At 36.4% G+C, this 23,842-nt stretch overlaps 3 protein-coding genes across 4 annotated transcripts; all 3 read left to right on the forward strand.

The window, feature by feature from the left end:
- Window positions 1-1,391: 1,391 nt before the first annotated feature.
- Window positions 1,392-5,423, forward strand: RB195_021352 (uncharacterized protein; the record flags this gene model as incomplete). 2 transcript variants are annotated; one of them, XM_064208048.1, is made up of 7 exons in its annotated part: window positions 1,392-1,427; window positions 2,083-2,212; window positions 2,297-2,502; window positions 2,588-2,754; window positions 2,857-2,995; window positions 4,509-5,032; window positions 5,396-5,423. In XM_064208048.1, 7 exons carry the CDS (start codon window positions 1,392-1,394, stop codon window positions 5,421-5,423), a joined length of 1,230 nt encoding a protein of 409 aa, XP_064063929.1. The 2 variants fall into 2 exon arrangements, with proteins under 2 accessions (XP_064063929.1, XP_064063930.1); XM_064208049.1 differs by having other exon boundaries at window positions 1,407-1,427.
- A 667-nt stretch (window positions 5,424-6,090) lies between these two features.
- On the forward strand, window positions 6,091-10,638 carry RB195_021353 (uncharacterized protein; the record flags this gene model as incomplete). Its single annotated transcript, XM_064208050.1, has 9 exons — window positions 6,091-6,147; window positions 6,462-6,992; window positions 7,046-7,191; window positions 7,488-7,647; window positions 8,671-9,168; window positions 9,222-9,296; window positions 9,353-9,445; window positions 10,106-10,162; window positions 10,459-10,638. The coding sequence occupies 9 exons, from the start codon at window positions 6,091-6,093 to the stop codon at window positions 10,636-10,638; spliced, it is 1,797 nt and encodes a 598-aa protein (XP_064063931.1).
- Window positions 10,639-16,380: 5,742 nt separating this feature from the next.
- Window positions 16,381-21,109, forward strand: RB195_021354 (uncharacterized protein; the record flags this gene model as incomplete). Its single annotated transcript, XM_064208051.1, has 13 exons — window positions 16,381-16,425; window positions 16,489-16,602; window positions 16,853-16,993; window positions 17,539-17,649; window positions 17,925-18,071; window positions 18,158-18,253; window positions 18,315-18,450; window positions 18,523-18,619; window positions 19,243-19,351; window positions 19,600-19,674; window positions 20,419-20,517; window positions 20,573-20,647; window positions 20,912-21,109. 13 exons carry the CDS (start codon window positions 16,381-16,383, stop codon window positions 21,107-21,109), a joined length of 1,443 nt encoding a protein of 480 aa, XP_064063932.1.
- Between the last annotated feature and the right edge of the window lie 2,733 nt (window positions 21,110-23,842).

Here is a 23,842-nt window from a genome sequence, read left to right on the forward strand (position 1 = left end):
TGCGCTCGAAGCGGCGCGGTAGAGCGTAGCGGTTGGGATCGTGTAAGGATCCTCGCTACCGCCACCCATCTCGGCTGTTCGCCATGGTCCCACCGCGATTCTAACCGCTGTCTCCACCGCAGCGCTTTGAGCGCAGCCGCCTACGCAGCTGCCCGTGCTTCATGTCCTTTTAGCCCGACTATAAGTACCGATGTTTTTCCAAGGTGGTGTGAGGCATCGATGCCTAGAAAGGAGAAAATGGCGTCTATAAGTTGTATACACACATCCAAGTAACTGTCCATGGATAGTACGAATGGCAACCTGGACGTCCACATATGGCGTTGCCGGAAGAGTGCATTCGAATTGAATCGCCCACGACTACGAAATATAGACGAATCGTCCTTGTATGAGAGGTTATTCGTGTGGAGGAGACGGCGATCATCCCTGCTTATATCTTTGCACATCCTGGAGTCTTTTCCAGTTCTTCCTCATCTGGTACTCATGCTTAAAATATTATTAGAGAGAGTATCGATTGCGATCAAAACGAAAAGACGCGTAAATTGGACCAAATAAGGAAAGAAAGTCGCAGTAAGCACAAAAAAATTATTATTCGTTTTAAAAGTAAAGGAGAGTTCCAGACAACGTCATCCACACTTATTACAATTCTAAAAATATGCTTATATTCTTGTTTCATTCATGGTTCTTCAACATTTTCAGATTAGATTTGTTCTACCATCACAAATTATGAAATTAACCTCCCACTTTTTCCTACAAACTACAAAACTTTCTTATAAACTACAAAAGTTCTCGGAAAGACTTCTTCCTTGAGCTTGATTTTAGTAAATGAAGCGTTTCAAGTAGGACTCCTCTGCAATCACCGACACAGAAGACTTTTCATCCGGAAAAATTACATCCTAAAATGAAAACCGTTTGATCATTTGATTCCCAATCCTAGTTGGTCACAATCAGCGCAAAAATGTTGTCAAAACCAGTGTTTTCAAAAGAGTCTCATGTTGCCTAGGTCCTGAAACGAAGATAACTGTATTTCGTGGGGTTTTCCCGCCTGTGATGATCCATCCAGTTTCAAATATTCGATTTCATCAGCTTTTTGATAGTTTGGTTGTATTCAGCTGCTTTTCTGCGCTCTCCCACTGTTTTCATCATCGAATGGAGTCAAATTAGTTTTTATTGATTGGTAACCATGTGAATTTGTGTTCTTTTCGATTAGAGATACTTTCCACCTAGTTGGAACAATCATCACTTGCTCAGCCCACCTATATTGCTAGCGGTGGCCGCGTCGCATCGCAACCGCTGCGCACGTGCGTGTTCACGAATCCACGCCGTATACCTCATTTCTGCCGTCATATCGCGATCGGTTATTTCAGAACGAGTGTCGGTTGTCTCATCTCATCATGTTATACGAAGAAATGAAGAAGGAAGAGGTGGAGGTATGGATTTTCCTCTCATAATTAACCATAGGATGAGGTAAGAGGATATTTATGAAGTCTTTCTGGATGTTAATACAGCGTCGAGAAGAATCGTTGACGAATTTTCTGGTTTAGGCTACATATTCGAGGACTTGTATGCGTGTTTTTTTTTTTCTAGATTTGAAGATTTCTGTGAATCGTGGATTGTTTCATAGTGTTTTTTTTATCGTTGAGTTTCTTGTTCGAATAAAAACAAAGAACTAACAAAGTCGAAATGAGTGATTAGTTTTTTTTTATGTGAGGGAAACATTTGTTTACAAAGTTGGATTTCTTTGAAAATTTTCATAGGTCCCCATGAAAATTGAAAAGTAATGAAAGAAGAAAAAGAAGTCAGTCCATCGTTTTCTTCGTTAATCTTTTGACATCGCAGTTCAACGATGATCCGCACACATTTTAACGGTTATTGTTTATGACTTCTTATTTTTTTTCAAAAGTTTTTTGTACTAATTGGGTTTATTATCTTTGGATAATATTACAAAGAACTTTAGAACAAGAAATGTAAAAGTTTTACGCGTTTTTTTTTTTGCGTGAGATACGCAAAAAAAAAGCGCGCTGTCATTAAAGCGTTTATAATAACTTTTTCTTTTGGATTCTGTTCAAAGTTCTTGGATTTCAGGACGTGATAGCAATGGAAAATCTAGCTTGGAGAGCATATTTTGGTGTGGATCACGAAGAAATAGTAGACGTTTGTGAATTCGACATCACCGATATGGGTGGCCATAAGGATGACGTTGGCGTTGTTCCAGGTAATAAAGTAATGTAATTAACTATACTAGATACTAGAAAAGTAAGTTACTTTTCTAATGAACGCAGTCGTTAACCTCTTTTAGCTCTAAAATCCGTTGAACAACCGTCTAAGGTGAAACGAGGTGCATCCTCGCCGATTCGGGATGTTGTTGTTAACGTTGATGGCGTACCAATTCCTTGGCTAGATGAATATCATCATTTCTGCTCATATCTTTCGGATGTAGTAGAAACTGGTAAATCCTTGGTACCTTGGAAAAATGTACAATCAGCTTTTATGAAATTTCTAAAGGTATCGATTGTTTTTTTTTTCACCATCAATTCATTAGACTAGAACTTATTGGCTGAACTTTATTTGAATGTTTTTTTTTTCTAAGAGAAGGATTAACGTTCTGGAGAAACACTACAAGTTCTGCTGCAATAATATCGACAAGGCGAAGAATGTCTCCAACGAAAAAATCAAGGATTCAGAGATTAAACGAATCTTTCGCTTTGTTTTATACAAATTCTTGACGTTTGAAAATTTTCCATGTACATTCGACAAGTGCGTTTATTCCTTTTTTTAAGATTTTTTAAAGATTTCTCTTTGCTAATTGAAATTGGATTTTATCATCGGATTCAGCTTAATTCATTTGAAATAATTTAGAATATGTGAAGTACTTGTTTCACCACCTTATTGTTGCGATGACATGGCAAAATTCATGGGTTTGTTGGAGGATTTTGTCAACGTGAAGGACACCATCCCTTCATTTTACTCTCCAGATCCAATTTTAAATTCTAAGGAGGTGAGAAATACTGAAAATTTCTTCCTGTTCCGTTGTTGTTTACAGTGACAAGAAAAAAAACCTCTGTTTTGTTTTGTTTTGTTTGTTTTTTTCTTCTCTTTCGGTTTTTCCCCCAGAAACACATCCTAACTGTGGAGGATTTCAAATCTTACTTTTGCTTGAAATTATACGAACCTCAAGGATTACATTTATATTACACTGTTGTTTTCTTGTATAGTAAGTTATAACCTGAGATTTCAAGAAAAACAGGTAGATTCCATCCATCCGTGTTGAATGATAGCATTATTTGTGGATTAGTGTCGCTTCCATGATCGTCATCAGAAATCTAAAGAACGCATGTGCAACCGACTGCACATTCGTTTCAGCCATCCAGAAAACGATAGACATACAGTGCGGTCAGGGGGGAAAAATAGTTGATTTATTGTGTAATATCTCGTTGGTGCTATTTACGAAGCTACGGAGTTTTTATTAGCTACGGATGTGTCATTATGGAATCGCGAACGGTTGGTTGTCCGTGACATTGTTGTGAATGTTAGGGGGAATTTATTCCTGTACAAAATGTTTACTGTGGATTTTTCGGAGACTGTGGTGATATTCGGAATAAGGGAAAGGAAAGTATATACTAGGGATCTATCTAGTTTCATATTTGTTAGTAAAGGAACTCTTTTTTTCCAAGGGTCTCGCGTCCTGGATGATGTCATGGGAATAGTTTTTTTTGCAGTGAAAGACAAAAGATTTCTGTGGACGCGTGGGGGTTTTCCTAGGAACGGAACTTATACGAGTAATGTTAAGTAGTATTTTCTTCAAATTGTTATTTCAAGTAAGATTTTTGTTCAAAAACCACGTTTCTGCAGGCACAATGAGGTTAAGAGGAGGTAAGAGTTCTTTTCTTGTAATTGTGCCAATTTGTTCTAAGCAGAAATTTCTCCTACTATTTGTAGTACAATGAAATATAAACCGTATGACCTCGCGAAAACAAATGGGTCCCTGAATTAAAGGGTAAACTGGGTAAAGTGCCTGGCGTTAATCAATCCGCTACTGATCCGCCCACGCGTTCGCTTCAATTCAGAACCGTTTGAGGTTCAGGAACGTGTAACTAGCCTATGAAAACAAACACTGACTTAATACATCGGCTAGCCTCCGCAATGACTTGAGGCTAGCCGATGTGTTAAGTCAGTGTTTTTATCCTCCCAGTCAAGTCTGGTACCAATTTATCGTCCCTGGCGAGATGAAAAGCTTGGTTGGCACCAGGGCGGAATCGAAACTCCGCTCAATTCCAAATAAAACGGAACCTCTTACAGAAACCGCTATATCTGACCTCCTCCCTATAACACGAAATGAAATATGTAGCATAAAGTACAAAATCAAATATTTGTAACTTTTAAAGTTTTCTGTGAATAGACATGCAATTCTTCCATGTTTTGTAAAGGGATATCATATCGTTTTTAAAAGCACTACTATATCCTCAGTTTATAAGTAGTTTATTTATAGTTCCTATGTTTATTTTTTTTAGGAAAAAGATTATGGAGTTGGCCCAATGCGTTTTCTGCGCATAGATGACAAGGATGTAGATCGTGAAAGTTCTGGAAATGTCGTCTCCAACACCTCAGTGAATCATTCCAGTACTACGATCCACAATCCTGAAGCGAAAACAAAAACACGATCTCGTCATAGAACAAAACGAAAGCGTAAATGGAGATATAGTGAGGTTGTGGAGAAGAGGTCAGAAGATGTTATCAGAGAAGAGGAAAATGATGATGGATACAGTGTTCATCCACGGAATTACAATGAGGGAATGATGGAATTGGACAGCGATTCTGAAAACACATTTGACCGACCAAAGGAGGGATCTAAGCTACGCGAGAGTTCCAGGGTCCGTCAGCAGGATATTGACGTTTTTGAAGAGAAATTCGACAAGACCCTCAATATCAGGGAAGAAATTGAGAATATGGAGAGTCCCATCGATATTAAAGACTATGAAGCTGAGATGGAGGACGATTCGACTGGTTCATACTTGGCGGACATATCGAACCTCAGGTACGTAACCAGTATTTAGAAGTTTTTTTTTTTGAAATTTCGGAGAATTTCCATCTATGTGCAGTGGCGTCGTCATTAAGCCAACAATAACAGTCTTTCAACTTATTGATCTAGTCAAGATGGTTGCGCACGTGCCGGTGCATGAAGCGATCGTTCCTGCACGTTCGCCCCTGCAAGCCTATTTAACGCTATTTCAGTACATTTCTTTCTTTGTTTTTTTTTTCTATTCTTTCTCAACGAAATATTTAGCAAATCATGAAGCAATAAAAATATAACAACAACATCCCTATTCTAGTATTTTAGTGGGAAATTAAATAATATCGTGACTTTATTATAGTTTTACAAATTCGGTCCTTTTTTCAGTGAAATGAACGATGAGGATATGATGTAGGAAAAGGTTACAAGCATTGGAATGAAATGGAATCCAATCAGACGTATGGAATCTTCCACATCCATCAAATTGATCTATGTTCCTGATTTTTTCATGTTGTCTAAGCTAACCTATCTCTATATAATGTTCCGATTTTTTAATCTCACAAATTCTAAAATGTCAATTTTGTTTCTTCTGCGTAGAATATGGATTTTTTTGTCGTTGACTTAAATTGCTTTCTATATAAGTTTTTTTGTTTTTGTTGTTTTCTTGTTTTCATTTTGAGAGTTTATCGTAGTTTCTCATTCTAATCTCTTACCTTTTCTTTTTTAACATTTTGAAATACGTTCACTCGGAAAAAAAAAAACTCTTTTTTCTGTTCGCTCACTATCTATGGTAATACTTGTTGTAGCACATTGTTGTTCTGGTAATATTTCAGTAATGTTTTGAAATTTTCACATATTTTCGTATTATTTCCAACCTGTTAAAGATGTTTAAAGGTTATGTTCGTATTTCTAGTTGACAGTTATTCGTGAGAATCGGTGTATATTTATCAATCGAAGTGATAGTTATCCAGAGTTAATTGGTTAGAGAATCCATACGTACCCAGGAGATCGTATCCCTGGAACAATTCCCTAGGTTCCGTAAATTTAGAAATCAATCAAGCCTTGAACTCTTTGTGCCAGCGATGGATTCATCGCTTCTTACGCTGGAAGAAGAGGAAATCAAGGATTTAATGGATGAGGTAACTCAACGAGCTGTTTTGAGCGTTTTATGCTACTTTGTCGCTCTCGGGAACGAATTTTTACGGTTACAATTAATTAAACGATCTTCTGAAGTTTTAGGCAGAAGATTGCAAAATGTGGATGGTTCCTTCATTAATTTTTTGTGTCATTTGATGGACGGAGGTTCCAGAAATAGGTGTTGATTCTGAGCGATGGTTTTCTTGTAGTTACAGCATGTCTCGACAGTTAATTTACAGTGTAACTCCATGGTGACAGAGTGCAGCATCATTGGTGGTCCAGAACTGGTTCTCCACTTTCATTTTCGTATTTCCAGGACATCAGGAACAGAGGTCAGCCGGATGAATTCCCAGTGTCTATGGAGGTAGATCATGAAGAAGAAATCTACACATCCGAATCTGAGCCTGAGCCCGAACATGATCGAGATACTGGACCAAAAGCATCTAGTGATCGTAAGCGTAGGCCTAAAAAAACCCGAAAACGTGTTGTGAGCAGCGCAGCGCAAAAAGTTGAATTCAAACAGCCTGAGGTCCCTGCCAATGTGGTCCCTCATTCTGATGGAAGTAAATCTGAGCCCAAGCAGGAGGAGGCTAAGAAACCAACTGATGTGGGTAAAAACATAAAGGAAATGCCAGGTGATGTAATGGTTGAGGAAAAGAATGAGGTTCCATTTTCACCTACGTCATCGGATGAGAACAAAGAGCCAGAGCCAGGGTCAGATGATTCGCCTACTGCTTGGGTTTCTGAAGCTGGGCCTTTCTTTGATTATCTTATGGATGTGGTAGATACTGGTAAGTCATCAATGACTTGGGAAGATGCCAAACCAGCTTTTCTGGAATATTTCAAGGTATTTCTCGTGGATTTTGTATCTTTTGATCTTGTACTTGAAATGTTTTTAAGGATGCATTCTACACTCTTGGAACTTATTTCCGACGCTTCAATCGTGAGGAATGTGATATGAGTGAAGGTTCAGAGGTTATGGATATTTATCGATTCATATGTCAAAAAGTTGAGAACTTCGACAATTTTCCTTTCACATTTCGCAGGTTTGTTGTATTGTACATAATTAGTTACGTGTAGGTCTTCGGCGCAAATTATCCTTGAATTATCCATCCAGTTTACTATTACGAGGATAAAATAATTAGCTAATAATTACATTTACAAGAATATTATGATTATTCATTTTCTGTTCGTTTTTCTGTCAATTTAACTAAACCGATGAGTGGAATAATGTCAGTATATTGAAGAGTAAGCGCTTCCATGAAATGGTTATGCCTTTATTATTCAAGGAAAATTACAAAATTACAGTATTTTAGGTTTTTTTTTCCTGGAAATTATTTAGACTATGTGAATTGCTTGTTGATCCGACACGTTGCTACACAAAATTCCCGAGGTATATGCGTGCTCTGAGAAAAGTTGTAGACATAGAGTCGACCATCGGCCCGCCGAACATCGCAAAACAAATCGAAGAGGACACAAAACTCGAATCACTCTTTTTTAAGGTATGTGTCGACAATAGGTGCCTCTAGGCATTTTTCTATCGACTTGTTTATCTGTGCAGAAAGAATTATTTTGCTCATAGCAAAATACAGGACTATAATGCCTTTTAAAACAATTTAAAAAATGGATTTTTAGAATCTTTTATCGCTTCGAACCGGACAAAAATGAATCAAATCCCCATAGGCAGTGTCTCTAATGTGATCCACGTCCTTTTTGGATGTCGTTAGCGTTTCGTGTTAGAATTTGTCAGTTATAGGTTAGGTATTAAGCACAATACAACAGAGCATTTATTCTTTCGATCTATCTATCTGGATTTTTGGATTTTTCCTATGGAAACACCTTAGAAGCTGGTTTCAGTAGTTCGACTTCGAGCAGTATCTTAGTGCAATTAAAGTGCAACTGTTCTTTACCACCTACAATTTTTTCCGAACCTGTGATAATATGGAACGAACAAAGGGGTCTCATGACTTCATTACAAACTCATAGTAAATTTCTAATAGAATTTTAATTTTTATGAATTGCAAACACATTTCAACGGTATGTTTGCTAAACTGATTGCCATACTAGCTCGGAGGAGATTCTAAAAACTCAATGAATTACTTTCTTGAAGGAGAGATCGCTCGAATACAAATATTTAGACTTATAGTTAGTTGTACCGTATTTTTCCAAAACTTATAATCGCGTATAGAAACGACATGAAATTGAGCGCAGTTGAGTAAGCGGCTGCGCTCGAAGCGGTGCGAAGCGTAGCGGTTAGGATCGAAGGAAAACCCTTTCTAGAACCAATCATCGTTGCAGTTCGCGGCGGTCCCGCCTTGATTCCAGCCGCTTGTGCAACCGCGCCGCTTCGAGTGCAGCCGCTTACGCAAGTGCATCGTGTTTCATGTCGTTTTGATCGTACTCTGCGCACTGTTAGACCAGATTCCCAGAAAAATAAATCAGAACTCACAAAAACACGTGTGATCCTGTGTGAGACCGTTCTTACTCAGTGCTATTTTTCAGTCCTCCCTAACATTACTTTTTAGGGTCCAGATGATGATTTTAAGAAATTAAATTTGGCTGATTATGGACTGGACGAAGAGGATGCAGAAGAATACACAAGTAGTTCGGATTCAGATGATTCAAGAAGTTTCTGCTCTGACTCCAGTGATTGTTCGTTATGCAATGCTGAATCCCCGTACAATAGTGATAGCCCCGTAGATGACGTCGAGAATCTTGATGATGATGATGACGATGAGCGCGGCCCACCATCAGAGCGTCAGTCAGCTGGAGCAGATCTTACATTCGATCATAATTTATTTGGTGAAGTGAACCCAGGATATGGGATCGATTCCGACAAAGAAAACGTCAACAAGTTCGCTAGACTGGAATCCTCGAAACACCGGAAACATGAGAATTGTCGCAAACGTGGCCGAAAAGATGAGACCTTTAGGGAAGCGTTTGCTGACAGTACAATTTCCAAGAAGTCACTGATTGACATTCCAGAAGACAGTGGAGCTGCTTCGAACCCAACATCTTGGCAGGTATTTAACAACAACTTTTTTTTAACCGACATTTCCTTCTAATACGTTATTAGGTTGGTGCTAGTGAGGTTAAGTCGGGTACTCTTGTTGCTGTAAAGGATGTCTCTGACTCTATCGTTGCTAACGAGGTACATTTAGAGAAAAACCGGAAGCAAAACCGCTACCGTACACCTTCTCTTTTCAGTTCCACGGTGAAACGGACTCAACCGAAACTAATAAGTACGAATATTACGAAGTTGTTTCTGAAGATGTGATCAAACGTGAAATCGCTGAAGGGGTACTGTTTTAATGATTCCATTCATGTTACTTCCAGAATATTTAAGTAAACTAAACCCTTTTATCAAAACCTGTGCAGAAAAAACGATTTTTGCACTTATTTCCGTGCTTTTTTTCCCTGAAGATAGATGTGCCGACACTTGGGTTCGTTCAGCCGACCGCGAAACTCGTTCGATTGGAGCAACGTTCCTCGCAGGGGGAGTTATTCTAGAATGTGGAGTTACGCTAACAGAATTGAACGTGTCACAATAGCTCGGGCAACCGTAAGCGCCTACGCAACGCTTACGCCTTCAACATTATTCGTTACTTACTTGACAAACGTTACTAAGGATCTTGTCCTAACTAAAATCCATGGCGACTTCGTTTTGGATCCGCCATCAGCACGTTCTATCATACTGAGTTGTTTCTTTGTGGGACCCGCCTTCTCAATGTGAGACCCTGCGATTAGTGTGTCTCGTCTCTGAAAACCACTTCTAAGGATCAATAACGTATTATTTCCTGGAACAGTCTGTTCCGAGGCTTATGTGGATAGAATTTTTTTATTCAAATGGAAACCAGTAAGACAGCAGAGAAGTTGCGCAGAATTTTTGAACGACTTCGGCAGTTTTTTCAGGATTTCTCCGTAACTTTTGAACTGATTGAACTAATTATATGTTTTTAGAAAATATACGATATTTGCGAAGTTCAAGAAGTATACGATGATCAGCTTGGAGGACAGGTATTATTCCATTAATTCAGTAAAAAGATCCCTCAATTCAAGAAGAAAGTGTTAGAATGTAACATATTATTGTAATATGAATATATTTGTTGCCTTTTTAAGATGAAAATTTATGAAAAATTATTTCTGAAAAAAAATTAAAAAAAAATTATTTATGAAAAGTTTTTTTTGTGTCTTCACTCAGCGACTACAACCGCTTGGTTGTGTGAGATGTTTCTTAAAATTCGGTCGTGTCATAAGAAGTATACTGTGAATCCTTCACAAATCAGGAATAATTTATTATAAGTTTTTTTTAGGCTTATGAAGTTGTCGATGAGTATGCTGGACTTCCTGTTGACTGTGAACACGCACATGAATTCCTGGATGATGACGATGAAGATGATCTTCCCGCTGATTGTGAACTTGCACATCAATTTCTGGATGATGATGACGATGATGATCTGGAACTATATGACGAGGAAAGTGTAGAGGAATGACTCTCAAGTCTGTTAGAACCTCAATCGCATACAATTTCTGTACCATATGTATTTATTTAAATTCATATATCATTTCTATATCTAGCTTTTTTCTCCTTAGATCGTTCTTATTTTCATTTGGAGGTAATTATTGATTGGTTTTTTCTTTAAATTTTATAGAGTTCTATGGAGTTTTATTTTAGGACTCATGTGGAATTAGTTCTTTATGTTTCATTCATTTTATTCAGTATTTATATGCATTTATTTGAATTACTTTTCTGGGTCCATGTGCATTTTTCCAAAATTCAGGTACTTTATCTTCTATCTCAATCGTTCTTTTTTGTTGTTTTCTGTCCTGGTGGTTGTTTTCTGAGCAAATTTTGTTTTGAAAAAAATATAAACGCATCATATGTATTCATTTTTGGTAGGATAAACAAAAAAGATAGATATTAATTTATAGAGTATATTTCTTATTTCCCTTGTTGTATGTTTTGCTTTTTTCGAATATTTGTCCTGCCTTTTCATGTAAGTCTCAGGAAAGCTTTGAGATTACTTCGTTTCGATTGTCCTTCTAAGTTATTCTGAAATTCTCTGGTCTAGTTACGGTTGGTTTTTCTATTATAGTAGTATTATAAATAGTATATATTAGTATTAGTATCTGTTATTAGTATGTATCAGTCTTCTTTTGTAAATTATCTAAATTTATCTATATTATTGTTTTTTTTTTCTAAAATTTTCTTTGCAGATTTATTGATCCTTCCTCTGTAAGTATTCTTCTCTTCTTTTCTCTCTGGATATTTTTGCCTTGTTTGGTTTTTTTTTTTCAAAATTCTAAAGCGCCTGCGTTTGAACCCTTAGTATTGGTTCTATTGCTCTTTGACGCGTTTTTCGTTCATTGTTGAGTGTTGAGATCTGGATAAAGGCTACGCTGTTACAAATCCACAATTCAATCCACAATTGAATGAAAATGAAAAAAAAACCTTTTACCACACTTCACCACTCTTGAGAATATGATTGTGTTTTGAAGTGAACTTTAAGTCTCTGGATTAGTCCCTGGATTGACTCTTTTTGACACATTTTTTGCATATCTCCCGCATATTTTTTTGCGTATTTTTTTGCGCTGAATTTCCGACTTCATTCTCGGATAATGTCATCAATGTGTTAGTATTACTATATTTATTTTTATATTTGTTTATCATTTTTGAAAATGATAAGATTGAAGGCAAGGAGATTCGCGGGTACAACGGACCCGAATGCGTTTGTATAATAGATCGATAGCTGGCTATTATTTCAAGGATCATTACGGATATGAAAATGAGCTCTGGATAAATTGTGTTGTTGAATTTGAATACGGAATGATTTTTATGAACTTTTGACAAAAACATCCGTTAAAATGCGGATGACTAATCGCTTAGGAGCATTTTGTTTCGTAGTCTGCGTCTCCAATTCGAATCTCTCTCTTCTTTTCCTCAAGTGATCAACGTTTTAGCCGTCAAAAACACTTAATTTAACTACGATCCTCAAATATCTAATAAAATTGAGGGAAAATTTCCATAGCCTTTCAAATACGGTACCATAAAGACATATTTTAAAAGGTTATCAATGAAAATTACCATTATTTCCCATACCTTTAGAAGAAATCACATTCAACATGTGATCTACCGCTAGATCACACACCTTCATCTCCAAAAATCCGCGAGCCACCAGGTCGGTGGTCTTGTAATCGATACAATGAAGATATATAATTGTAAGCAGTGATTTAATATGAATCGATTAATTATTTATTGCTCAAATATTTACCTTCATACATATTTAAACACTTCAACGGAGAACTTTTTGGGTAGTTATATTCTAATTACATTAACTATTGTATGTCTGATCTATTAAGCAATTGACTTGCGATCTTTGATCTACGTACAATCGTTCGAAGTGCGAGCCACTTGCCAGTTCTTTTTTTAAATGTGTTTTATTGTAGTAAGTTTGACGCATTTCCAGTATTGCACATTAATCTATAAAAACTCAGGAACGTAGCAACCTCCAATGATCCATATCATTTTGTTGGGTGAATAATAATTGGAGTGCCATAGTTTTTGGAATGTGTCCGACTTTCTTATCTTTAGGGTCTTTAGGGTTTACGTATTTGAGGACATTTATCGATTATGCACTAGACTAGTGTATTTTGTTGTTAACGTGTTATCGGAAGGAATACAGGATACCAACAGTTACTTAGACTTTGATCTTTGATGTTTTATCTCGATAACGCGGAAGGATCGCTTTGATGTATTTTGCACTTTTCAGTGTTTAACAAAAAGAAAAAAAAAATCTTTTGATGGGATAAGCGGCACTTGAATGTTTTTCTGTTCTTGTTTTTCTTCCCACACATTAAATTACAACTTTTTTCACGCAAAGTTTTTTTTTTCTCTAAATAAAAAGTAATATTGTGTTCTGGATTGTGATGACCTGGTCTACCAGAGCGAGGAAAAAACCTTCTTTTTTTCAATGGCAGCGGATTTCACTTGCTAATACAATAGTGTATTAAAAAAATATTTACATAGATAAAAATCAGAAAAAAATACTAGTCAAAAGTTAAAAAACGTGTCTGTTACTAATGGTAGCGAAAAATGTTATTGAAAACATTTTAGCATGAACTCTTTTTGTTATCGATCAGATAAACTAACTATTACTTTTGATATGCTCAAATATGTAAAATTTCTAATATCTCAAGAAGGAATACACTAACAGAACCAAATATACATTTTCTCAGAACAAAAATTACCTGAAATACGAGTTTGACGACAACTATGATGTATGTGGACTTTTCTTACTATAAGGAATAGTTCAAAAAGTAAGTTACTAAATGAATTACTACGAAAAGTGCAAAGTCATGTCGATTCTGCGCTCACCTGTTTTTAATTTCTTCAAATCAAAAACTCCGTCACTCTGCTGTTTTTGCTGCTTCCATAATTGCTTTTGCTGGATAAATGACAACAACACGTCTGTATTGAAAATTTAAAAAATGAATTTTTATGAATTTCTTTCTCTGAAAATTTCTAAAATATTTCTGAAAACTCTTGCTGAAAGGACTACAAACAACAAAGTAGATTAGGAAACATTTTAAGTTTTTCAACATTCCTAAGTATTACCACCTACGATGTAATTTTCCAGGATTTTCTCCATGGATTTTCTATTCACAATCATCTCGTACCCAAGTTGGCTCGTACCTTATTGTGACTGTGTGAATTGCGGTCATTTATGTGGGCGCATCGAGAGCGGCAAGAGGTCGAATTTGCACAAGAGCTGGATGGTTGCACTCGCGGCGAACCTCATTGAGGTTGATTGTTAGTTCTTTTCTTGTTCATCATCACAATGTTAGCTTTTACTAGTTTTTTTTTTCGTCTCAAATACAAAATCTAGTGCTAGTTCTCTTCCGGAATCGTTTATTTCGTGGAATATGGAATTGGATATAGTTTAGGCCAAGCGCACGATTTGCGCAACCATCATTAATATTTGCATTCGGCTCTCATCGGAACGTGATCAAAAAATGAGACATCATTAAGTCACGTTCATTTGAGAGTGGAATAGATTGAGGTGATTTTCGTTTTCCACTCTTAGCAATCCTAACTTCCGTCACAATTTTATTCGCACAGTATGAACGTGAGGTTAACATTGTACATGTCCGTTACAATGTGACACCTTCACTCACTTTTCAAATCTCTTGTGTACATTCATTTTACGCAACCACACTGAACACTTTCCTGCTTGGATCTCCTTTCTATTGTATAGGTCCATTCTATGAATTTTTCTCCTCAAAAGAGCATCTCTTCCAATGTTGTCCTAAGTATTTTCACGGTTTTTTCGTCGTTTCACACCTTACACGTGCATCGAAAAGGCGGATAAAATTCCGTTAGTTGGTCTCGCAACGTTTGCTTCGTTCCTTTCCCTGACATGCACCTCAACCGGAGCTTTTTTGTACTTTTCTGAAAATGTTATTTTATATTTTGTTGGTAATTTGCGAGTTGGAGTTAAATTATTTTGGAACGTGTAAACGCTATGTTTTCGTCTTTTTTGCACGGAATATTTCTATTGTAAATAACGATGAAAAGATGTGAATTACATATACTTGCTCTTTGTTTGAACGTTTCTAGAGTCTGAAACTGAAGGATTCTTCAGAAAAATCCAGAGTTCCCGGTCACTTTTGTACCGTGCTCAGTATTTCCACATTCTCCTGGTTTTACACCTAAAATTAAAAATACATATACAAGCATCATCTACCATTCGGGAATGATCACCTTTTGGCATTCACAAAAATGTTTCTTAGGAAAAATAGAAAAAAAAGAGTAAAAACTAAAAAATAAGAGAGTAAAAACTGAAAAAAAAATTAGAAAATTAGAAATAAAAGTAGAAATTCATGTTTTTGTTGTCCTATTACTGAAACAGCAAACTGAGGAATACTTGTTCGATTTCGACGTGAATATTTATTATATTTATCTGTAAAATATAAAATATTTGTAGATATAAAATAGTATGAGATATGGTAGAGTATGGTATTTTGTCAACGATTTTTCTTGAATAACATTGACAACGTCTTTAAACAACAGTCCCTAAAAACCAAATTTGAAACGATAGTGGTTTTTAAATTCTTTGTTTCATCAACGGAGGAACATCTGAAAGCTCATGCGTCCCTCGTGTCATCCTCACCACTCCTCGCACACATCTCACTGCTCCTACAATGGTGCTTTTGTGTGCATTTGCACGCATAAGCCTCGCATCTGTCAGATGCGAAGAAATTTTGTGCAAATTTCTGAGGATCGTCCCGATCACGTTGTCTCGACGAAATCACGCAAACTGTCCTTTTTGAGTGTGTATTCGCGGATTTGCTTGGAATAATGTCATTTCTTACGTTTCCTATCCGGAGGGAATGTAGTACTATGACAAAATCACCTATAAAGAGGATATTAAGGATTTGGACGAGTAATAGCCATGCTCTAGCGAGTAGTATTGAAAGTAGATCTGTCCATTTGGCTCAAATTTTATTTTTTTTTTCAACTTTTTAATCTTTTTTTAATTTTCGCCTCTGAATACTAGATGCTAGATAGAATGCTAAATACTATGTGAAGGAGATTTTCACTCCGATATTTCTCCTCTTTTAATCCAAAGAACAGGAGTGCATTAAAATCGGCTCTACTATGACTGCCACGTTCAACGGATGAACAGATTGATAGAAATATTAAATTTTTAATAAATTCATCAACGCACGGTCTTAAACTACATTTTTGAGCTATGTTCGTTTCTAGTCGTTGGAATTCGTTTTTTTTTTTCGAGAATTTTTGCTGTCTATGCTTATGGTCACATTGAAGGCTGAGCCCTAGCAGTAATTTCCTCAAACCTTTCCGAATATCCTTAATTGATACAACGCCCTTTTTTTAAATTGAAGCATCTATAGCGTCTAACAGCCCAAACACTACCGGCTGCATTCATTTTTTGTATATTTTTATAATTATGATAAAATCCATCTTTTGAAGCAAGTATTAATTCAAATAAAAAAACCTCTTTGTATCTCTCTCTCCTGAAGACGTCAAATGTTTGATTTTTGTTTCTAATTGTGCATTATTCGTGTGGTTGCTCTTGAATATTTGGCCGATATCATTATTTGTTTAGAAAATAGTCGCCGATTCGACGAAATTTATCATTTGATCCTCATTGTTCGACCGCTGAAGTGTATTCGGACCTCCTCCAGAACCGTGTGTGTGTTGTATAAGGATCATGTGCAATATTTTAAGGATTTTTTTGTCCTTACACCTTTTTCAGGTAAGATCATCACGAAAAAACATATAGGTCTTCCAAAGATATGTACATAATTTGTACTTCCAGGTTTCGTGTAGTATTATTGTTCGAGTGAATGAAATTGGTCTACAGGAAGCTGCTAATTTCACTAGGGAATGGCTTTCAATGGCTGGTCCTAATCTGATTGTACCGGATATTAGGGTGAGTGAAAATTAAAGTGAAAAAATTAAGATTTTTCAAATGTGAACAATTTTTATTCCCTTTTATCACTGCGGTAGTCGATTTTTTCCAAACGTAAATCTCTAAACCTTACCAAAAACTTCAGTAAAGTGCACTTCCAATAATAATAATAAATAAATAAATAAATAAATAAATAAAAGAACTATGATAATTATTCTCGGGATTCCTTTAATTAACAAATTCGAACGTTTAAATTCTATTTTTTTTTCAGCAGACATTCGTGAACTCGTTTGCTGCTGGTGAAATGACAGTAAAAAATATCACAGTGAACCGTTTTGTTCCACCACTGATTCGATTTCGTACATATGGAAATACGTCAATATACATGATAACACATTCTGGATATGCCCAGGTTCGTTTCCTCAAACTCATAGTTACCATGTTTACGTCTGTAACTCTTAATAATATAAGTAATAATAGTGTAAATGTAGCTATGCGTAAATTCTTTGGCTTAACAATCCGTTCGGGATGCGCTGATGCGTTTAACTCGGAATCGTTGAGGTTTTAGAAAGTATGGTATAGCCTATACAATGAATAACATGTGGAAGCCATCATGTCAGTGTTTTTACCCTACCCAAATGCGTCTGGTACCAGTTTATCGATTATTCGCATCATCGATCGTGCACTATAGCGGACGGACCACTCACTGACTGCGCTAGTCCCGCCTTATATCCATGTATATATGAGCAATATAGTGGCAGAATGAATATATAAGGAATTTGACTCAATATGTCACTTAAATTTCGCTATAGTCAGCGATAATAAGTGATAAATTGGAAAATTTGTGCTGAGTGCTTGGGAAGTTTTCCGCGAAGTCGAACGAGCGAAACAAATATCTGCTTTTTAAAAGTTAACAATGTAGATCATGGACAAATTTGAAATCCTACGATTTTTTAGGTAACAGCTGAATGGGAACTTAAGTCCGAATTACTTCATCTTCTACGTTTCCCACTGAACGGAACTGTTCTAATGCAAATGACTGGTCTAATCTCTGAAGTAGGCATGAAGGTATGTGGTAGAATTTCTGCTAGTTTTGATAATGTTAACAAAACGAGAATAAATAGTAAATAAATGATAAATGGATGGATTTCAACTCTCCATCCATACGATATTTGTAGAACCATCGTAATAAAATTAATTTTCTGATTATACATACACTTGTGTTGTCACATTTGTTGAAAAATGAAGATGAAACAAATCCATGAAATGAGGTTCAAAAACTAAAAGCAAAAAATAAAAAACGTGGGAATTTAAACTAACCATCAATAAAGAAAATCTTCTAGAACACATCACCAAATCGAGTGGAAGTGAGTCATTGTGTGGCACGAATCCGTGATCTACGATTAAATCTTCAAGGAGGTGTCGCTGCGGAAGTACTTCAATGGTTCAAAACAAGTCTTATTAGTATTATTCGAAGAAAACTGGAAGAGGTTCGAGTTTCTTTTTTTTATTGTTTTTTTATTTTTTCCTTGGATTTCACAAATCATTGTTGATTAACATGGATAGGATATTTTAGGAATATTGTAATGTTATGGAAGAACATTGGATCTCATGGGTAGAAGCACAAATATCACAATTTCCATCAAACATTACTCTTAGCTCCAATCCGGAGGTATGTGGAATTTCTTTAAATATTTATATCTTTCTTCTGTGTTCTCTAACTGAGGTCTTAGGTCATTCTATCCCAATCGCTGGAATCGATCGCTTTTTCAAAAATGATTGTGGATCTACGAATGCGTAGCGATCTTATCTGGAACGGGGATTTGATCGACGGTGACCATGTCGCGAATCAATCAAATTTCCGAGACGGTGCGATTCCGATTTACTTTCGAATTGAACTAAACAAAAGAATTAAAATTAGTTTTGATGTCTAATATTCAGATGGATCCATGACTTCATCTCGGATGATTACTGTTTTTGTTGAAGAACACACGGTGCAGAGTATTCTTGCTGCAACTCATTTTGCTGGTCATTTCCTGTGAGTTCAGCAATTTTAAACTTACATATTTTGGCCCGCAAGTTCCAAGAAATATCCTTAATTCCATCAAATTGGAGGAATTTTCTAGAAAAAGGAGCTTCAAAAAACTGTTACTATTTCTACATGAACGATCAAATAAAACACTATAGAGCTGAGGTTCATATGTCAAGGATAGGCCAAATCCGAACAACAACCCTCTTAAATTTTAAAAATTATAATCTACAATAAAGTTCGTTCCTCAAATCACTAGCACGTAAATACTCATGCAAAAGTTTTTTTTTTCGTGCATTTACGTGCTAGTGATTTGAAAATGGTATGAAACGTTCAAATAAAATTTTTTAAATTTTTTTTTATTGTAGAGGAAAACTTTCGACTATAAGAAAATAACTAAACATCCTGAACATTTTCGGATCTGAGCGCATCTCAGAGAGGGTTCCTTAGGTCAATTTCAAGTGATACGGTGACTTCTTTATTACTGAAAAATTAAACTATTTTTGTTACTTAATTTTTGAATCTAAACAAACGGAGCGAATGTAAAACTTTTGAGTTCTCCTTCCCCATTTTTTCCAAACTTGATTTTTTAAATAGTATTTAAAACATTTGCAATATATTGATTATTTCAGTGCAACTGTTGACAGTCCATTCCTTCAAACTCATTGTGATGTCTTATGTATCGGTACAGTATTGCCAGAGATAGGAGAAGCAATGCCAAATTCTTCAATAACGCTTCAGGTTAGAAAAGAGTTCAGGATCTGTGAAGTTCGGATTCACATTAATTCATATCCGCCACTTATTTACATGGATTTCACAGAAATACATTCATTTTATTCCATAAATGTATCTGGGATACATAGTTAATAAAATATCGAAAATAAGCGTTAATCTAAAGAAGGACAGTAATTTGTTCTATTCTACTGCAACAAATCTCTTCCTGGGTGGATTTGGGTCCTGAAAGGAGCACTTATTTAGTTACGGTTCAGGCATCAACACTTTCCCCTCCAGTTATCGCACTTCAACGCGACAAGGCATTAGTATTTCTCAACGCATCTTTAAATGTGAGTTTAATTTTATTTGTTTGTAAACACAATGTTTTTTCTACTCATCTTTTTTTATATAGACAAGTAAATAAGGATTTCTAACATATAGATGAAAGTCACCTTATGAAACTTATTACGGTGGAATTTTTAGGAGAACAAAATTTTGCATAATTTCCGTAGTTCTTTCTTGTCATCTAGGCAGAAAAGGACACATCCGAAGACAATATTTTTAGAATAGTAGGAAATCTCCACCTTTCTCCTACCTCCATGCAGAAAAGAGGTGGTTGGTTATAAAGGATAATAATACCGCTCTGCAGCGCTTCAGAAGGGAAAAATGGAACAAGTTTACAATAGAATAAAATGTGAAAGGATATGGTAGTGCTTTGAGAGTTCACCTACAGTAATTAGTGGCCGTTCATGTGGCAGAAGATAGTTTTGATCGTATTTATTTGTTGTTTTCTTGCTGTTTCTATTTTTTTATTCTTATCAACCCAATGTGAGGATACATTTCTAGTTATATTTCTTCATACGTGATGTTTTTTTCTAGTTTGTCTCACATGATAAACAAACGAAATTGAATCGAGCGGATATTAGTTGGTCCTGGGCAATCTCGAACTTTTTGATCCAGAATTTTGAAACGTTTAGAGGTCTAGGTTTCTGTCTCACTTTCTTATTCCATCCATGGCCTCTAATTAACCATGGATTTGTTCCTAAAGATAAGCTGTACTTCTTAAGTCAGGTTATTTAGTTAGTTATTTTCAGGTCATCTCAAAGTCAAGTTCAGAAATTTCAAATGGTACGATTGTGAGCATTAATGTGGAGACAGAATTTGAATTAAAAATGGATATTCACCATCGTACGGTATGTCTTTCCAGGATCTACTTTTATAGCACCTTCTAATTGGTCAATTTTTAAGCTGAGATGTGCATCTAGTATGCTGAATGCTCAAGCAAAATTGATGGACAGTAAAATTGGATTAATGTCACAAAAGGTGAGTGAATATAGGGGCGAGGGATGAAGGTTATTCATATTTTTTTATTTTTTCTTCATATTTTCTTCATGCAATGCCTTCGACAAAATTTGAACGGTAACGGCATATCAAATTCGTTTTACCGTTTGAAATTCCTGTACGATTATTTTTAAATAGTGTTTTTCCTTAAAATAGACTCAAATTTATGTCGCGTTAAGGAAAAAAGTAAGAAAGTGAGATACGACTGATCGGAAATAAATTTCTTATAAAATAATTTTTTTTCAGACCATCGATCTGCTTGTGGACATGTCATCACCTTTTCTGGAAGATGCAGTCGATTTACTTATAAGTCGTGGTATACCTGTAACAAAACTATTCCAATTCCCATCTACAAATGAAATTCTAAGCATCCAAGAAAAATGCATAAAACTTGAAGCAGATATCGATTTTGCAACAATGCTTCAATATTCTTTATTAGCGTAACGGTCATAGATATAAAATTATACTACGTAGTAAAAGATGAAATTCACTTTCTTAAAAAAAAATTAGGATTTCATCATGATTTTATATTTTTGTACTGGTACTTCTAAGCATAGGATATATCTGGAAATTCTAACCATATCGATAGGATTTCATTTCATTTATATCCATAAATTTGAGTATCTTTTATAGGCATCAAATATACTACCGTATCAAAATCATTTCTTCAAATGATTTCAGACTACGATACTCTAGTAATAATAGGTACGTATTTGTTATTTCACTGTTACATGGAAACGTTATTTCGTAGCCTTTCTTTCTACTAACAACAATACCGTAGTGATTTCTGCAAATCCAGACGTTGATTTATCAAAAAAACTCGTATTGTCGTATATTTCAAACTTTAACAAAGAAATTTAGAGCTTTAAATATGAGAGGATTTTCTGAGTAATCCTTGTGTCTTTCATTAGCATCGTCTCTTCTCATAGTGGATTTTTTTTTACTGTTCTCGCAATATGATGGTAATTTTTAAGATTTTAAACAAAATGCACTTTGAACTATTGGATTCCGGTTCTTACGGATAAGTGCTTCTTGTGATTCTCTTCGTTGACATCAATCAATGAAGAAACATTGTAACATCTGTGATGTAATGATTATGTAATGTAATAATATAAAAATAATAATATGATAATAAATTCATACCATAATTTTATAACGTGTCGTTCACCACAGAACATCGTTTTTCTTAATGTGTTCAATTTCCTGCACATAACCGCCTCAAGGGGTACCATACATACCGTAATTCTACGATTGGTGCCACTCAGTGTCCGGAATTTTCTAAACAATAAACACCAGAAATCGGCCTGTGCCTCTACGAATACTCCTCTTCTGGAAGTTTGTTTCCGCATTTTGTGGTAGACGATGCATTTAGATCTATTTTTTCCAGATCCTGAACGTTCCATTAAGGGTCTCTTCTCTTTCTTGGGTTTAATATATGATTTACTAGATTTTCTCATTTATGTTTTCCAACAATCCAAATCCTTTTTATTAACCTCAAAATATAAAATGCGTAAACAATGTGCCAATCGAGATGTACACTATTGCAGGAAATTTTTTACAGAGTAACCAGGTTCAGTAAAAAAGCAGACAGTAAAATGACCTGAAAGAAACTACCACATTTCGTATGATCAAGAAGCGAAATCATAAGAACAGGGGTGGGCTAATGCTTCGTTGAGAGACATTAAAAGAAGGACAAAAGACATTCGGCGACATATGACAATTGTGCGAAACGCTTTTACGCTTTTAGCCAAGCCCCTTTATACTTGAAGCCGTAATTTCAACAAGCAAATTAGGGATAAGAGACACGTGTGATCAATTATAGAGAAGGGAGGGAGGGGAGGGGGAGGGGGAGGGGAGGGGGGGAGGGACATAAAGTTCGGGGGATTGAGGAGCGGCCATGGACCCGCGGCGGCCCCGCTCCTCGTGACACCTGCGCGATGGCTGAGAACCGCCTACCCACCTGTCTACTAACGAAGAGAGAGGGAGAGAAACCAACACCCTGAACATGGCAAAGACGACCTACAACATACCACGGGAGCAACGACGAAATACACGTACAGAACGGTGGTTAGTGGACAGGTTTCGTGTGTGTTGCGCGCACCATCTGTGTGTAGTTACACATCTACCCTCGTTTTTAACGCACAACAACTTTTTTTTTTAAAAAAAAAAAGGACTGAGAACAATACACGCTAGACTACTAGAGACACTTGCTACCCTTAACTAGAATGAGAGCGGAGGGCTTGAGGAGCGCTCAGGCAGAGATAAGAATGCGAACGATGCAGGAATTTCATTAAATTGGGTGAAAACAGAGACCGTGCGCACTAGACCCGACGCTACTTTTTCCAGGCCGGGATAGAAAGAACACACATTCCAGAGCACAAGCACGCCGTACACTGAGAATCCACTTTTGGCAATAGGAGAGAACAAATATTGTCACTTAAGGCTCAGCTCGAGGGTATTCACGAAATAATCGGACGTGAACGCTGCTTGAACTACATATACGTATATCATCACGGATAATATGCGAGATATAATATAGAAAATATAACAAATGACAAAAACATGAAATATCAAAGTGAGACAGAGGTGTAATTCTCGGCCATGTTTATAGATTAGAATAAACGACCCATAAGAGAGAGACGGAGCGAGGGATCGGGGATGCGAAGATGGTTTGACGACGGACTGGGGGGGAGCCGACTTCAGCGGCCCGTTGGCGATGAACGGAATAACGACTAACTATAAGGACTGTTCTTGACAATGACAACAGCATACCTGTGCTGCATGTATAGAAACGCAGCAAAATTCAGTGCGCTAAAACGGACGATAATCTGACAAGGTACAGTGAGTATAAACGATGCTTAAAAGAATCTACAATCACATTTCGAGTAACATGACATTCTAACAGAAACCTCACAAGCCATAAGTAATAAACAACAACATCGCAACGACAATAATGGTGAGACACAAGAGAGCACATTGTTGTGGAATCTTATTCTGGACGCGTATTAGCATATGGGTTGAGATTTAGGAAAGGCGTAACGCGGCCCGTGTGTAGGAAGATAGTTTGCGGAGGATCTCTGAGCGTAACAAGACTTGTGATGAACCGTGGATTTGGTGATACACGAGATACCGGATTCGATATGAGAATACGGTGCTGCTGTTGGTGGTAATGGTCAT

The sequence above is a fragment of the Necator americanus genome, chromosome X, assembly GCF_031761385.1.
Source record: "Necator americanus strain Aroian chromosome X, whole genome shotgun sequence".
Classification (NCBI taxonomy): domain Eukaryota; kingdom Metazoa; phylum Nematoda; class Chromadorea; order Rhabditida; family Ancylostomatidae; genus Necator; species Necator americanus.